This window comes from Lutra lutra, chromosome 1 (assembly GCF_902655055.1).
Source record: "Lutra lutra chromosome 1, mLutLut1.2, whole genome shotgun sequence".
NCBI classification, from domain to species: Eukaryota; Metazoa; Chordata; class Mammalia; order Carnivora; family Mustelidae; genus Lutra; species Lutra lutra.
Window position 1 is genome coordinate 126,660,927 of NC_062278.1, and position 17,328 is coordinate 126,678,254.

The 17,328-nt window shown below is 39.0% G+C and overlaps 1 protein-coding gene across 3 annotated transcripts in view; it reads left to right on the top strand.

The window, feature by feature from the left end:
• Positions 1–16,953, top strand: part of PIK3CB (phosphatidylinositol-4,5-bisphosphate 3-kinase catalytic subunit beta) — a 202,865-nt gene extending 185,912 nt beyond the window's left edge. For all 3 annotated transcript variants that reach the window (XM_047735812.1, XM_047735832.1, XM_047735822.1), the window contains 5 exons: positions 10,025–10,192; positions 11,261–11,384; positions 12,946–13,091; positions 14,864–14,996; positions 15,352–16,953. In XM_047735812.1, the coding sequence (XP_047591768.1) occupies positions 10,025–10,192; positions 11,261–11,384; positions 12,946–13,091; positions 14,864–14,996; positions 15,352–15,489 (709 nt within the window). In that variant the 3' untranslated portion in view covers positions 15,490–16,953. The remainder of the gene's footprint in view (positions 1–10,024; positions 10,193–11,260; positions 11,385–12,945; positions 13,092–14,863; positions 14,997–15,351) is intronic.
• Positions 16,954–17,328: the final 375 nt, after the last annotated feature.

Sequence of the window (17,328 nt, forward strand, 5' to 3'; positions counted from 1 at the left end):
GGGTGGCTCAGTGGGTTAAGCCTCTGCCTTCCGCTCAGGTCATGATCCCAGGATCTTGGGATCGAGTCCCTCATCGGGCTCTCTACTCAGCGGTGAGCCTGCTTCCTTCCCCCTCTCTCTCTGCCTGCCTCTCTGCCTACTTGTGATCTCTGTCAGATAGATAAATAAATAAATAAATAAATAAATAAATAAATTCTTTTTAAAAAAAAAAAAAAGCGATGTCATAGGTCATGGGATCAAGACCCATGTCAGGTTCCACACTCAGCAGGGGGTCTGCTGGAGATTCTGTCCCTCTGTTGCTCCCTCTACTCTGCATGTATGCCCTCTCTATCTAAAATAAATAAAGTCTTAAAAAAAAATAGGTGTTTTGGGGGCACCTGGGTGGCTCAGTGGGTTAAGCCTCTGCATTCGGCTCAGGTCATGGTCTCAGGGTCCTGGAATTGAACCCCGCATTGGACTCTCTGCTCAGCGGGGAGCCTGCTTCCCCCTCTCTCTCTGCCTACTTGTGATCTCTCTTTCTCTGTCAAATAAGTAAATAAAATCTTTAAAAAATAATAAAAAGATAGGAGTTTTAAAATTTGTGTCTGAAATGTTCAGCATTTGGGCTTCCTTGGGGACATTTTTTATATGGTGCTTTTTTCTTATGTATGGGTAATATTTTCTTGTTTCTTTGTATGTCTCATACATTTTTTGTTGAAACCGAACACTTTAATTTGGCAGCTCTGAAAATCAGATTCTAATCATTCTTTAGGGTTTTGTGTTGTTGCGGTCTGTTTATTTAATGTTTTATCTGAAGTAATTATATGTAAAGTTTGTATGCTCATACATGGTTACTGATTTCTCTCCTTGATTAGTTTATTGGTCAACTAGTATTTGACCAAGGCTTCCTTGAGTCCCTGAAATCTGTAAGTTTTCCGTTCTTTACTGAGAGACTCTATGTGTTAGGGTAGTTCCTTTAGCAGCCAGCCAGGTAGTTCAGAATTGTGTCTTAGCCCTAACTTGTGTAATGTCTGAATGTTAGCAAGAGGTGATAACTATGACCATCTAAATTCTTCGCTGTGCTGTACACTCCCCTATGTATGCATAAAACCCTATTCATGCACACGGCTTTGTAGATTTCTATGATTATGTTGGAGTTTTTTACTGTCCTCTATGGACACCTTACTCCCCAGCTTTTTCCTCTAAGCTTTTTGGTTAGCCTGTTATTTGCCCAGCTGTTACTTACTTCCGCTGTTACTTACCCCTTAGATAGCTGCAGAGTTAGTTGATAGTGATTTTTTTTTTTCCCAAAATACCCCAGTAAACGGCACTTCACAGTAGGTGAGGTCTGATTCAGATCAGAGAAACAAGAGAATTGTGAGTGAGCTCTTCCTGGGAACCACTAGAGAGTTTGAAGAAAGTTAGCTCCAGAAATGGGGCCAAAGGACCTCCAACCCCATTTTGCCCCCTCTAATGGCTAGTAGATTACTGTATGCCCTGTGATTGTGGACTATTCATTGTCAAGTCTACTCTGGAACTGGGAAGGTGGGAAATTGAACTATGTGATGATATAAAACAGCTGAGATTCAGCTCTTTTCTTAATAGAAGAAATTAAGTGTTTCATAAACACTTGCTGATTGCTGCAACTCTTTCTTACATTTCTATATTACTTAAATAGTCAATTCTTACATTTTTTGGCTAGTGTTCTTGTTGCTTTTAATGGAAGACCAGATTTTTAGATGTCCTTAACTTCCTGTTTTTGCAGACATCACCTAGTTATAGAATTTTAAAATCCAAATTTATAGCTGCTTTCCCTAGAAACCTTGAAGATGTTATTCCATGGTATTCTGACCTCTGATACTTTGTAAAAGACTGTCAGTCTAAATAGTATTTTTTTTTTGCCCATTGTGGAAAACAAATTTCTCTTTGCCTTTGGTTTTTGCAGTTTTTACTGCAATTTGTTGGCATATGGGTTTCTTTTAGTTCCTACAAAATGTATCCATATTTTTCAATATTGCATTGCTTCCACCCTCACAGTGTTCTGCAACTTTGGTAGAGGTGTGTTGGACTTTTCTGTCCTGCATCTCTCTTAATCTGTCTTCCTATTTCCCATCTTTAGGTAACATTCTTTGTAGTTTCTTATATTCAGTCTTCTAGTTCACTAAATTTCTCTTCTACATTGCCCAATTTCATTTTGTTGTGTAGTTGACAACATTTGGTTTTGAATTCCTTTTAGTGTGGATTGTGTTTTCTCTGAGTGTCCTTTGCTCTGTAGGGCGTGAAAGTATCCTCTCAAAATATTTTGAGTTTGAGTTTAATTTGTGCTGTTTCTCAAGGTCTTTACACACGATCAGTCAGTTTTTATTTTAACTTTTTGCCTTCATGCTCTCAGATTTCACAGGTAGTTTATACTTGGATCTCACGAGAATGTAGGAAGTCTTGAGTTTTTGCATTTTCATGAACCCCCCCCCTCCCCCATCCAGTGCTCAGGGTAGATGGCAGACTTTCATGCTACATCTTCTGATCAGTGAGCAGACATTTTCTAGTTCCTTTTTCAGACACTTGAAAGCCCTTTCAGATCCTCAGCCTTGTATTAGGATCTCAGGTCCAGATTCTGTCCTTCTGGGCACAACAGTGTATCTCTTTTCTCATGGACATTAAAATGTCAACCAAGTCAGTGACTTCCTCAGCCAGTGCTATGAATAATCTATATTTCTGGGACCCAGAGCTCCTTTTCTTTCATTAACTGTAACTGTTTATGAAACATTTTTGACTTTATCTTTTTTTTTTTTTCTCTAAGATTTTATCTATTTATCTGACAGAGACATAGCCTGAGAGGGAACACAAGCACGGGGAGTGGGAGAGGGAGAATCAAGCTTCCCGCTGAGCAGGGAGCCCGTTGTGGGGCTAGATCCCAAGACCCTGGGATCACGACCCCAGCCGAAGGCAGATGCTTAACAACTGAGCCACTCAGGCATGCATTTTAGTATCTATGGCAGCTTAGTCTACTAGTTTGCTGTAAACAATTTTACTTGTCATTGACTTTATCCCTTTAAGATTATAAGAGTGTTTTCTGATTAATTTTTGAAACTTGAGGGACGCCTGGGTGGCTCAGTTGGTTAAGCGGCTGCCTTCAGCTCAGGTCATGATCCCAGAGTCCTGGGATCGAGTCCCACATCGGGCTCCTTGCTCAGCGGGAAGCCTGCTTCTCCCTCTGCCTCTGCCTGCCACTCTATCTGCCTGTGCTCTCTCTCTCTCTCTCTCTCTCTCTGACAAATTAATAAAAAAAAAAAAAATCTTTAATTTTTGAAACTTGAATTGTTTTCTTCATTACTAAATATATTTTAGGATTTTTTAAACTTAAAACACTTGCTATTCATTGACTGAGCCAGATGTTCTATTAGGTTCTTCACATATGTAATGTCGTGTAACTTAAAAAACTGTGTAAGATTGTATTACTTCTTTTTAACAAATGAAAAAATTAAGGCTCAAGGGCTTTTAAACAATTTGTCAAAGGTTAAAAAATGTTAAGTGAAGGAGCTTGATTCAAATCTAGGCCTGTCAGCTTGGCTAGCTCAGTCGATAGAGCATGAGACTTTTTTTTTTTAAGATTTTATTTATTTGACAGGGAGAGAGAGACAAAGCGGGAGAGAGAGACAAAGCGAGTGAGGGAACACAAGCAGGGGGAGTGGGAGAGGGAGAAGCAGGCTTCCTGCTGAGCAGGGAGCCTGATGTGGGGCTCGATCCCAGGACCCCAGATCATGACCTGAGCGGAAGGCAGACGCTTAACAACTGAGCCACCCAGGCTCCCTGAGCATGAGACTCTTAATCTAGGTCCATCAGGCTGTATACTTCATGGCACTTTTTCATTTTACTAGTAGAAGCAAGAAAGCAATCATGATGAGATAGCTCTATAACCCTTTGTTTATCAAAGTGTTGTGGTGCCTCAAATACATAACTTTTCATTGATTTGTTTTTTGTTTCTGTTTTTTTCTTCAAAGGAGTTTTAGTCTTAGATCTTTCCATGCTGTTGAGGTAGAAAGAGCAATTTGCTGTTGGTATTGTTACTTTTATGGGACTTGTGATTGAAATAAGGAAGTAAGATTATGGTTTATCTAAAGAGGACCCTTTGAGTACCACAAGTGACAGAGTTTTGCTTTTAATTTGGGAGGAATTTCTAATATAGCTATGAAAAAAGTAGAATTATTTTGGAATAGGCAGCAAGTTTTTTTTAGTCAAGCACATACACATAGGAAATACGGTATAGATAAGAGGAATGAGTGATTGTGAACTCTGCCTGAAGGACATAAACACAGAAGGATCTGGTTTACAGCACCCCCCAACCCCCACTGTTTGTATATAAAGTTTTATTGGCACGCAACCACAGCTCATTTGTTTACATACTGTCTGTGACTGCTTTTATGCTGTAACTGCAGAATTGAATAGTCTGCAGTGCCTAAAATATTTACTATCTGGCTTAATCTCCAAAAGTTTGTTGATCCTTCCTATAAAGTAAACTCCTGCAAAAATTATTTTACTTGATTTTTAAAAAAGATTTTATTTATTTATTTGACAGAGAGTAGGAGAGCACAGGCAGGGGGAGCAGCAGAGGCAGAGGGCAAAACGGGCCCCCCACTGAGCAGGGAGCCCAAGGTGAGGCTCAATTCCAAGACCCTGGGATCATGACCTGAGCTGAAGGCAGTCGCTTAACTGACTGAGCCACATAGATGCCCTGATTTTACTTGATTTATCCCATAAAAATGGGAGACTTTTCAAGCTTAGTCTAGTAATTCATTGGTTCCTCCCAAAGTTATCATATAAGCTACAAAGTAGTCTCCTTTGCTAAAAGCAGATTCAGAGCATATGGGGAGCCAATGTTCAGTTATGAAAGGTTGAGGTAAAAATTTTGTTTTTAAGTTTCAATGTGTACAGGGAGCCTGGGTGGCTCAGTTGGTTAAGTGTCTGACTCTTGAGCTCAGATTACGAGATCAATCCCCGTGTCAGGCTCCATGCTAGACATGGAGCCTCCAGATTCTCTCCCCCTCTGCCTGCTGCAAACCCCCCTCCCTCACCCACTCTCTGTCTCTCTCTCAAAAAATTAAATAAAAAATGTATAAAAAGTAAAGTTCTGATGCCTACAAGCCAGGTCCAAGGGACCCAGGGGGGATCCCATAAGATCCCACAAGACCAATGGGTCTTTGGCTTCATGCAGGACAGAAATTTACCAGGAGCCAGCAGGAGGTGAAAGCAGAGTTTATTGAGGATAATAGGGAGAGCAGTTACAGACGGACTGTCCCGGACACTTGGAAAGGAAAGGAGCCTGAGTCTTATCTTTGGGGGCTGGAGGGTTTTATTGAGGATGGTGGTCTGACCTAAGTGTCCTCTCAGGTATCCAGAAACCAGTTAGAATAAGGACAAGGTCCAGGTGTCCATCATAAGTCACTTACTACTTGAGGCCAGGGTCTTGGCTTTAAGATGCCTAGAACAGTGGTTTAGATATTACCTACAGTGTTAGAAGACTCTAAAGATACCATTAACTTTGTCCCTTACAAGGAAGACATGCATTAAGGCATATGTAGGGCAGAGGTGCAGGTCCTGGCAAGAATAGAAGCAGGAAAAAAAAGCAAAAGGAACAAAACAGCTTTTGCTTTCATGGGGTCCCTTTGGTTTGCCTGTCTCAGTTCCATCAGCCTAATTATTCTTAATAAAACCCCAATCCTTTTCTTTTCTCTTAGCTTTTTTATTTTACCCATTCTACTCAAATGTAAAGCTCATTTAGCTTCAAATGAAGTTCATTGTGACCTCAGGCAAAGGGAGGAAACCACATGTGGGAGTGCTAGAAACAAACCTAGTGTTTCTCTGATGGGAAGCAACAAGTGTCTAAGAAAAAGGAACTCGTCTGTTCAGTGAGATCTTTGCTGACTTCTTGTACTCTGACCCCATGTTTTTAAAATATGTAGAACTATAATTCTTTAGGGTTCATTTCTAAATGAATACCTTTTTCTCACCAAACTTTTTTTTACTGTTTCTATAAATACGTGTTCCAGTATTCCTGTTGTTTGTTTTCTTTTGGCCAGCTGTTGAGGTTAAACTCGGTCACGTAGCACAAACTCTTCTAACTTCAATCTTAAATCTTCAGGTACCTTCTATACTTATTACTTTGACCAGAATATTTTAGTACTTGTAACAGTACCATGTTAGCATGAATGAAAGTGTGTATTTCTCATTTTCATTTTTCTCTGATGTCTCAAAAATACTCTTGGTATCTGTCATGTCAAATTTTAGAACATTTGTAAGCTATCAGTATGTTAGAACACTCTGACCTCTTTCAGTCAATAAATAATAGATATTCAGCCTTTTCTGTCAAGTTTCACCGGTGGTCTATATATAAATCTATCTGACCTTTGGTAGATTTGACAGTCTTCTTCCACCCCCTGAATTTTGGATGGCTGTCTTCATTGTGACTTTACATCTGAGTTACATTAATGGGATTTAGTTCCCTTTTAAGAGTGCTAATAAACAGTTCTGTAATGACACTGGTATTGGTAATCTTAGAAGGAAGGATTAAGGAAGAAGATGGAAGCAATGCAAACATTAGGTAAAGGAATTATAATTTCCTCCTTTGGAAGCAAGGGACTCCTGGTACCATTCTGATTTGGGTTGATGTGTCAGAGTCAAGGCCGGAGAAAATTTTCTGCATACCCACTGAGAGTAGGGTTATGGGGCTGCCATCCTCTCTGCTGTAGAATTTTTATTTTATTTATTACTTACTATTTATTTATTTATTTGACACACACACACACACACACACACACACACACACACACACACACACACACAATGAGAGAGAGAGAGTGTGCAAGGGAAGGAACACAAGCAGGGGGAGTGGGGAAGGGGAGTGGTAGGCTTCCTGCTGAGCCGGGAGCCTGATGCAGGGCTCAATCCCAGGACCCTGGGATCATGACCTGAGCAGATGCTTAACGACTGAGCCACCCAAGTGCCCCTAGAATTTATATTTTAATTCTTGTTTAGTGGAAAGGCAACAAATTGCTCCTTGGGTCAGAGATAGTGACAAAGAAAAAGAAACATTACCAGTTGTTGTTACAGCCTTTAAAAGAAGTGTGGAAGTTGAGTGCAAATCGGGCCCATGTAAGATGGTCAGGACTCCAGGAGTTTGTCCCCAGCTTGACTTCTGTCAAACTGTCTGTCTAACAAGGATGTTTTTTCCTTCCCATTGTGAGAGTTTCATCCTCAAGACACTGAATGCTTTTATTATTGCATGCTTTTGAAGAGGAAGTTGTTGGATTTTTGCCCAGTTTGGCTGCAAGTGAGGTGGGAGGAGAAGCAGGAAAGTGAGCCAAAGTTTAACCATGCACTGTTTACCTCACATGTGTTGTGTCATGAGAAGGACAGGAATGCTGGGAAAGCTTCCATGCTCCAAGCTACTTTCTTATTGAAGGTAACTTTTTAAAAGGAGAAGAAAAAATTAATAATGCAAATGTAAAGCAGTGTATTGGTATATCACGCTGCCAACATGTAGTTTGACAATTCTTCTGCCAGACTTCTTTTGTTAAGACTAGGAAAGTGCCTAAAAGAGGCATAAAATAATTGAATTCTTGGTTGTATGGAAACTTAGGGATTATTTAATGAAATACGGCTCTTTTAATTGGGTTGTTACAGTAATACATTTATACATTTTCCCAACACACACACACACACACACACACACACCCCTCTTTCATAAAGTCCTTCAAAGCTTTCTCAGTGCTTTTAGAGAATGACAGAGAAGCCCTTACATGACCTATAGGGCCCTGCATAGTCTTTCTAACACTGTTTCTTGTTCTCACCTTGCTTTTCTATTCCCCTTATATTTTCCTCCAGCCCTGCTGTCCTTCCTCCTCATAGAGATCTTTTTTCACTCTTGACATGTTCTCATGGCAGTTCTCATTCATACAAAGATAATATACGCATTGTGTATGAGTAAGGACTGCTTTTTTTTTTTTCCTTGCTCCTTTCTGTATCACCAACAGCAAACACAATGCATGGCACATAGCTGTACCCATATATTTATTGAGTTCTAGAATCCCATCCATTGCATTTTCTGTAGTCCCCTTTCATTTGAACTTCCCAAAGTATCACATTCTAATTTGGAGTTGCTGTAAAGATAACGTAGTTTTTACAAAACTGAATAAAGGGGTGAGCGCCTGGGTGACTCAGTTGTTAAACATCTGCGTTCAGCTTGGGTCATGATCCCAGGGTCCTGGGATTAAGCCCCGCATCAGGGCTTGCTCAGTGGGAAGCCTGCTTCTCCCTCCCCTATTCCCACTGCTTATATTCCCTCTCTGGCTGTCTCTCTCTCTCTCTCTCAAATAGATAAATAAATACTCTTTAAATAAAAACAAAAACAAAAAACTGAAGAAAATACTTATAACGAAAAGAAGGATAATGTTAATATATAAAAAAGTCATGTAAGTCACTAAGGAAAATATTTAAAACCCTAATAAATAGGGGAAGAATGTGAATATCTAAGTTGTAAAAGAAAATCTCCTTAAAATGATTAAAAGAGATATGAGAAAATTCTTATTTTCTATAATTGTATAAATGAAATTCAGAGCAGAATGCTCCTTATCAATTAGTAAAAATATTTTACACAAGAGCAGTCTGAGAGGCCTGTTATATAGTCAGTGACTCTAGAGACTCTTGGGTTTAAAAGATAATTTTAGAGCCACGAAGGCCTAGTTTTAAGTCTTAAATCAGTTGCTTAGTTAAATGTATGGCCTTTTGCAAATTGCTTTTGTTTCTTATTTGTAAACTGGGAATTTACCTTACAGGGATTTTGTTATTAAATTTGTTCAGAAATATTCACTGAGAGTCTGCTTTGTGCCTGGCACATTCTCAGGCACGGAGGATATAGCCCGGGAACAAACATCCCTTCGGGGTAGAACTTCCATCCAATAATGGAGAGAGGAACAATAAAGAAACAAAGTGTACAAGATGTCTGGATAGTGTTGAGGGCTATAGAGGAACATTGAAACAGGGAAGAGATAGTAAGTGTTATGTCACAGATAGTTTCATAGTTTTAAATAGGATCAGGAATTTCTCACTGAGACAGGAACAGTTCAGCAAAAACTTCAAAGAAATAAGGGAGTAAGTCATATAGAGGTCTTGGGGAAAGATGTTCTAGGCAGAGAAAATGGAATGAGAGAATGTTGTTCCTGCTGTGGTTAAAGAAAGCAAGGAAGCCAGTGTAGTAGGAATAAAGTGAACAAGGGGAGGAGACAAGAAGAGGTGAAGGGCCTTATGAGCTATGGCAAGCATGTTAGCTTTCACCCTAAGGTGGGAAGCCAATGCAGAGCTTTTGATGGGGAGGAGTGACATAATATGTGTATTTTTTTATATGGATTATATTGCTGTTGCATTTAAAACAAACCATGGTGTGGGAGAAGGGAGACTGATAAGGAAACTTGAGTAATTAAGGGTTGATGGTGATTTGGTCTAGTAGGAGCTGGAGGAAGAGTGGAGGCAGAGAAGTCTTAAGTACACGTTTTCAAGATAGGTAAATGCTGGTCATAAGAGAATGAGTCAAAGGTGACGTTAAGATTGTCGCCTTGAACAACTGGAAAGATGGAGTTGCCATTCATTAACAAAAGTAATGTGTAAAGTGCTTAACCTGCTTTGTGGCACCTATTGGTGCTCCATAAAGGATGGTTTAGAATAAAAATAAAAGACTTTTCTTTTATCTAATATGCTTCTGTCCATCTACACAAACAAATAGAATATTTCACTAGAATAACTGGATAACAAATTATACATCTAGCTGGTACTTTGGAGTTCTAGTAAACTACTTCCATCTGTTGGCCAAGAGATTCCCCCCACCAACCAAAAATAGGACTTTTATTTTTCCATATGACAATAATACAGAAACAGCAAGTATTCCAATACTAATAAAGCTTTTTAAAAATAAATGAAGAAACTTTAAAACTGTTAAAGTTTCATTTTATGAGTAACATATACATGTGACTATGCCCATTTTTTTCCCTTTCAGGATGCTGCCTTATGGCTGCTTAGCGACAGGAGATCGCTCTGGCCTCATTGAAGTTGTGAGCACCTCTGAAACAATTGCTGACATTCAGCTGAACAGTAGCAATGTGGCTGCTGCAGCAGCCTTCAACAAAGATGCCCTTCTGAACTGGCTTAAAGAATACAATTCTGGGTTAGTTTGTTTATCATTCTTCTGAACAAATAGCCAAACAAATAACTGTTCTTTCAAGTAGAATCATCAGTGTCCTAGAGGAAATGTTAGTGTAATTATTGCTTTATTTCAGGTTAGATCAGAATGACAAATAGGCCTTCCTAAAGGCTCACAGATGGTTAGCATTAAATTCTACTTTATCTAGATCAAATTTCAGAGCCTTGTAGTAGTTACAATCTAAATTTATGAATTTTTAAAATTTTTTGAATTTGTCAGCTTCTGTAATTACATGAGTGTATGAACTTAGTAAGTTTTCAGTAGATTTTTACAGTAGAAGTAAGTGAGTTTGTAGACTGTGATTGCTCCAAATTTAAAAAAAAAAAAACGGCTGGGAATTGTGTTGTTATTGGTTACTATGTTGGACATAGTATCATAGACAGTTAAGGAATTTCACATTGAGGGGAAAACACTGCAGGTATTTTTGGCTAAAGACTTAAAAGTCAGATTTATATTTTATTCACTGGCAAAACCAAAGGACTTGAATGTGAGGATTAGTTTTCAAATTTTGATCTTAAGACCTTGTCTGTAAAGGATCTGTATTACTAACTTCTAATTTAAGTTAGTGATTTAAAGTGTTGTAACTATAATACTTAACTCTTAAATATGGAGTTCCAGGGTTAGGTCAAAACTGACCAAAAAATGTACTATAGTCCAGCATCAGCCAGCAAAGCTGATGGTCTCCTCTTGTTATGTATTTGAGCTTACTCCCAACCCCAGTGAAGCTCAGTCCCCAGGACATAGCAGTTTGAATGGCTGAGGTCCAGTTATCTGATGTCTCGGAGACTTCCTGATGACTCCTTTCTGCTCCGATCCTGCAGTGTTCACCCTCCCTCTCTTGGCTGATCCAGAATGTTCTGCTCGTAGCAGCTCCGTATTGCCTTTCTACTCACTGCAGCTCATGGCAGCTCCGTGTTGCCCTTCTACTCACAATTAAAAAGGAAGCAGAAGTGTGAATTGGATCTCATCCTGTACTTTTGGAGACTGAAAACCTTTGTTGATTCTTTTATTTATTTTTTTCTCTTTTTTCAGGGATGACCTAGACCGAGCCATTGAGGAGTTTACCTTGTCCTGTGCCGGCTACTGTGTAGCTTCTTATGTCCTTGGGATTGGTGATAGACATAGTGACAACATTATGGTCAAAAAAACCGGCCAGGTGAGCTGCTCCCTAGATCTGCTAAGGGCCTCGGTGATTCTATTACTTATAGCAGGCAGATTCTTTAGTGATTCTTGGAGTCATGTCTTCATGCTTTCCTTTTATTTCCCAAACCTTATTTCACATACCATCTGCTTCATATATTTGTTGGTTGTTTGCTTAAAGTAAGGTGATAAACACTTACCTAATGTTTGAAAAGTTATTGCAGTTATTTAAAATGACATATTCTTTCAGTATAAGATTTGGGGAGAGGGGCACCTGGGTGGTGCAGTTAGTTGAGTGTCTGACTCTTGGTTTCACCTCAAGCCATAGTCTCCGGGTCATGGGATTGAGCCCCACTTCAGGCCCTGTACTCAGTGGGAAGTATGCTTGGGACTCTGTCTCCTTCTCCCTCTTTCCCTCCACCCCAGACTCTCTCTGTCTGTCTCTCAAATGAATAAATAAATCTAAAAAAGTTTTAAAAAATGATTTGGGGAAGAATTATTGAGACAGTCCTAGGACACTAAGCCAAAAAAAGCTTTGTCAAGGAAAAAGATGGGCAAAAAAGGAAATATAGTTGTAGTATACTATTGCCACATGACTTAGCTTTGAAATGGATTTACATAGCCTGAACAGTATAAACACTGAGTATTGATTTAACCAGAAATTACGAGGCACAGTAGTGCCTCATTGTATAGCATTACATCAGCTCAAAGTACTAAGTCTTTACCATCCATAATTTACTTCATTTTTTAAAAATGGAGGAAAAACCCACGAAAGAGTGGGGAGAAGTTACCTCTAAATAGTAGCACTCAGGGTGTTGAGGGGGCTATTAAGGCAAAGCTGTACTTTTTTATTTCCATATGTAGAAATATTGACCAAAATAGTTTGATATGTAGAACTATTTGACTTTTTAAAATCAGACATATTGGGGCGCCTGGGTGGCTCAGTGGGTTAAGCTGCTGCCTTCGGCTCAGGTCATGATCCCAGGTCCTGGGTTCGAGCCCCACATCGGGCTTTCTGCTCAGCGGGGAGCCTGCTTCCTCCTCTCTCTCTGCCTGCCTCTCTGCCTACTTGTGATTTCTCTCTGTCAAATAAATAAATAAAAAATCTTAAAAACAAACAAAAAAAAAAAAACAAAAAAAATAAAATCAGACATATTTATTATTTGGATGCATTTTTCTTTTTCTTCTTTCTAACTTTCTTTTTTTTTTTTTTTACTTTGACTTTTTAAACATTTGTCTTTCCTACAGGGTAAATGCAGTTCAATATCTGGTCTGGGTTATTACTGAGTATAAAAATAGATCTTTGAATGATAGAAACACTCTTCTCAAGTGACCCAATAGCCTTTGAAAAGAGAAGAGGGCTCATGAACATTTTGTAACATATGTAGTTATCAAATCAGTATGTTGTACACCTGAAACTAATGTAATACTGTGTATCAACTATATGTCAATAAAAGGAGTGAAAAAAGGGCTCAGTTGAGGATCAGTGTGGTGTTGAGAGTCTAAGACTGCCAAAATACTGCCTTTCTCTTTGGAACTAAAGAAACAATAGAAATTAAGTGCCATTTGTTTTCCAGCTCTTCCACATTGACTTTGGACATATTCTTGGAAATTTCAAGTCTAAATTTGGCATTAAAAGGGAACGGGTGCCTTTTATTCTTACCTATGATTTCATTCATGTGATTCAACAAGGAAAAACAGGAAACACAGAGAAGTTTGGCCGGTGAGTATTGTCCTCATGTCAAGGATAAACATATCTGACATTTTCTCATCTGACTAGCTGGACTAGCATTTTTTAGCTGAGATATATTTAGATCAGGGAAACAGTCTGCTAACTGGGGGCTTTTGAGGAATTTGCCTGTGAGATCCATGTTCTGGGTCAGAGAGGAGAAACAATCTAGAAATTTGAAATAAGTTACTGTGTCTTATTCCAGTAGTATTTATACCACTTTTTATCTGTCTTAGAAAATTCTCTGAAACTGTTAAGACATTTCATAATGAGATGTTGGGAGGGACAGGCACTTTGTGCTCATTCTAAGGGAGCCAGGGTTCAGAACTTTATAATCTCTAATCTAGTCCTCACTCCTTGTAAGTTTCTAAACACATTACTTGTCTTTTTGTCTTGTTTCTTTGTCTTAAAATAGGGACAAAAATAATTAAATTTTAGAGCTATTTTGGAGCACCTGGTGGCTCAGTCAAGCATCCAACTCTTGATTTTGGCTCAGATCATGATCTCAGTTTCGTGGGATTGAGCCCCATTGTCCGGGCTCTGTGCTCAATGGGGAGTCTGCTCCTTTCCCTCTGCCCTTTTCCAAGCTTGCTTTCTATCTCTCTCTCTCTCAAATAAATATTTTTTTAAAGAATTTAGAGCAATTATGATAATTAGAGTTAAGTAATGTGATGTGACCAACTCATACTATATGCTTGCCACGTGATTGCTATTATCATTTCTAGTTCTGCCTCAAGTTTCTGCAGAATATACCTCTTGGGTGTTCATTTGTTTGGGTTTGTTTGTTTGTTTTGGGGTTTTTTGGGGGGGCAAAATTAGGGAGATAGTATTGGATGGTCCTCTTTTTTTTTTTTTTTTTTTAAGATTTATTTATTTATTTGACAGAGAGAGAGAGACCGCTAGAGAGGGAACACAAGCGGGGGGGGGGGGGTGGTCAGAGAGGGAGAGCAGGCTTCCCATTGAGCAGGGAGCCCAATGTGGGGCTTGATCCCAGGACTCTGGGATCATGACCTGAGCCAAAGGCAGATGCTTAATTGACTGAGCCACCTGGGCGCCCCTTGAATAACTGTCTTTAAGAGGAGAGAGAGGGAAAGCAAGATGATGTGGAGATACAGTGCAAAAGTATTGATTCTAATTGGGGGAAATCAAATAAATTAGTCTCTGTTAGACTACAAATTAGTTAAGACTACAGTGGAATTTGGCTACGAATGTAGAATCTGCAAATATGTTCAGAAATCCTCATGGATTATAAATTACCACTTGTTTTAGAACTAGTTTTGGGGTCTCAATTAAAAAGCACACAGTAGGGACGCCTGGGTGGCTCAGTTGGTTAAGCAGCTGCCTTCGGCTCAGGTCATGATCCCGGTGTCCTGGGATCGAGTCCCACATCGGACTCCTTGCTCGTCAGGGAGCCTGCTTCTCCCTCTGCCTCTGCCTGCCATTCTGTCTGCCTGTGCTCGCTCTCTCTCCCTCTCTCTCTCTGACAAATAAATAAATAAAATCTTTAAAAAATAAAAAAAATAAAAAGCACACAGTAAGTGTTACGTAGCCTTTTATAAAATTTCAATTTAGTGTGTGTGATTTTAGACAGATTTATTAGTCTCTGTAGATTTTATTCTTGAGACAATTTTCAGAGTTTTAAAAATCAGAAATGAACTGTTAGTTCAGTAGAAATTAAAGTCGAGATATGTCTCTCTTGCTTTCCTTTGTGAAATTTGCTTCCTTCTCTAATATCATGTTGTTGTGATTTGTTGCATCAACTGAAGCTTCCGCCAGTGTTGTGAGGATGCATATCTGATTTTACGACGGCACGGGAATCTCTTCATCACTCTTTTTGCACTGATGTTGACTGCAGGGCTTCCTGAGCTCACATCAGTCAAGGATATACAGTATCTTAAGGTATGAACCCCTTTTCTTTGTATATGGGAGTTCATAGGCATGAAGCTCAGCTATACCTACCTGTTTCGTTCAGATGTTCAAAGGGAATAGAACAAAGCCATTTCTTGTTAGACTGCTTTTACCCAGCAGCTGAGTAATTGTCACGCAGTAATCATAAAACGTCATCTTCAAAAACCCTTTGGCAGAGATTATATTATCACCCTACCTTGTGTCATTCTCTATCCTGCAAAAGGGATTTAAATAAGAACATGAGACACACCACTTAATGATGCTAGGGAGATATGACTGAGATTTTGACATTTGCACATCGCTATGGAAGATATATGAAATCAGATTTTTTCCCTTTCATTTTTAGGACTCTCTTGCCTTAGGGAAGAGTGAAGAAGAAGCACTCAAGCAATTTAAGCAAAAATTTGATGAGGCACTCAGGGAAAGCTGGACTACTAAAGTGAACTGGATGGCCCACACAGTTCGGAAAGACTACAGATCTTAATGATTAGCCTTTGCTCCTAATATATTTGTTGGTTTTGTTTAGTTTTCAGTTTGCACTTGCACTAAATTGAACATGACCCTGCCAGAGATGTTATAAAGGGAATGAAATCCTAGAACTCAGTTAAATTAAGAACAAGGCATCCCACAGAACCTAATCTGAACAATCCCCAATGACCACCCTCTGCTTCATTGAATGCTTCCAAGATTCATCATAAAAACTCCCAATATAATGGATAATCATTTCCTGCTGACTTTGCACGCCGAAGAATGCTACTAGAGATTGTTTTCTGTCTTCTTCTTCTTCTTCTTCTTTTTTTAAAGTATTTGGTACTTTTCCAGAAAGGTGTAAATACTTCTTTTTGTATTGTGACCAAGTGTTACCACTCAGCCAACTTATCCACACCTGGGGACTGGTAGTTGTTCTTGCTTTCCAAATGAGGCTTAAAAGAAAGGTATCTTTCTTCCCTTTTTAAATTATATCAACTATAAATTATAACATAATTTGAAGTTATTGTTATTTTTCAAAAGAAACCTTTAAATCTGTAGAAAGAATAACTCTTTTGTTGATATTTATCTACCATGACAGCATCATTCCTACCAGACTTGGTGAAAATCTGCTCATGAGGCAAATAGAATATATATGCTGCATATATATTTATAAATTTCTAGTGGGAGATCTATATAAAAAGACATTTCTTTGTTTTTTTCTGTCTTTTAAAGTTTTACAAAAAGCAGAGCTTTTTCTTGTTACTTCCTTAGTTAACTGTATGAGATCCAGTTCTTCCAGTTGCTTCTGTAATGAGGCACATAGTAATTTCAGTTTTACATGGTATCTATGAAAGAGTTCACTTCATAGAGCATAATACTTGAGCAAATGCATCCAAGACAAAAAGCAAATGAAAAGAAACTATTTATGAAATCATCTCCAGACCTAAAATTCAGTATTTTAGTAAAATGCCAGCTGTTCTTACTGTATTTATTAAAACTTGTAATAATGTGATTTTTCAAGGATATTAGTTCAAATTGAAATGGTTTCATGCCACATGGAATTCTTTAATTTATTTGTTGAGGTACCATACATTTAGGGTGCTAGATGGCAAATAATGTTAATATGTGCAATAAGAACTACTGGTTTGAATGTGTAAATGGATGCTCTTTCGGAGTACTGGCAATATCCAGCAAAACTACTGCTTTTTCTCCAAAGACTTTTGGGAGCTCTCAATCCTCAGTGACATGAGAAAGAGAACCGAGTATTTACCCTGTGACTGAGTTTTCTATAGGAATTTTATTAAAGATTGTTTAATTTTGTTGTTTTCCTTCATGTTCTCAGTCAAATAAATGGGTGAGCTGGTTTCAGCTGCTCTTGGGACGTGTGGGCTTTTTCTTTATGGATAGCACAGGCCTTTGGGTCTCGGCACTGGGTCCCTAAGAGTTCGTCAAGTCAATAAACAAATCAGTCTGAGAAGCATACTGAGGCTCATGGTCTCTTTGACTTCTCTCTCTACTTCTCAGCCCAGTAGGCAGTGTGGGAGGCCTCTTGGACTTTGGTGGGAGGCTGAGGCTTACCAAGTTTTCATATCTTTGCAAGGCACCCTGAGGTTGGGGAGAATGCCCCTTCAGTGACTCAGTGCCCAAGCCAAGGCCAGACTATAGCCACTTTGTAGCTCTCTTCCATGAGGCAGATGTTCAGAGCAAGTCACAGTTTCTTAGAAATGTCAGCTAAGGATAGAGATTGACCTCTGAACTGACTATTCCCAGGGCTAGCCCAGACTCAGAACTCCAGGAATAGGACTGTGGAAGGATAGCTTTGTTCAAGGATCTTTGTCTGGTAGCAGTCTAC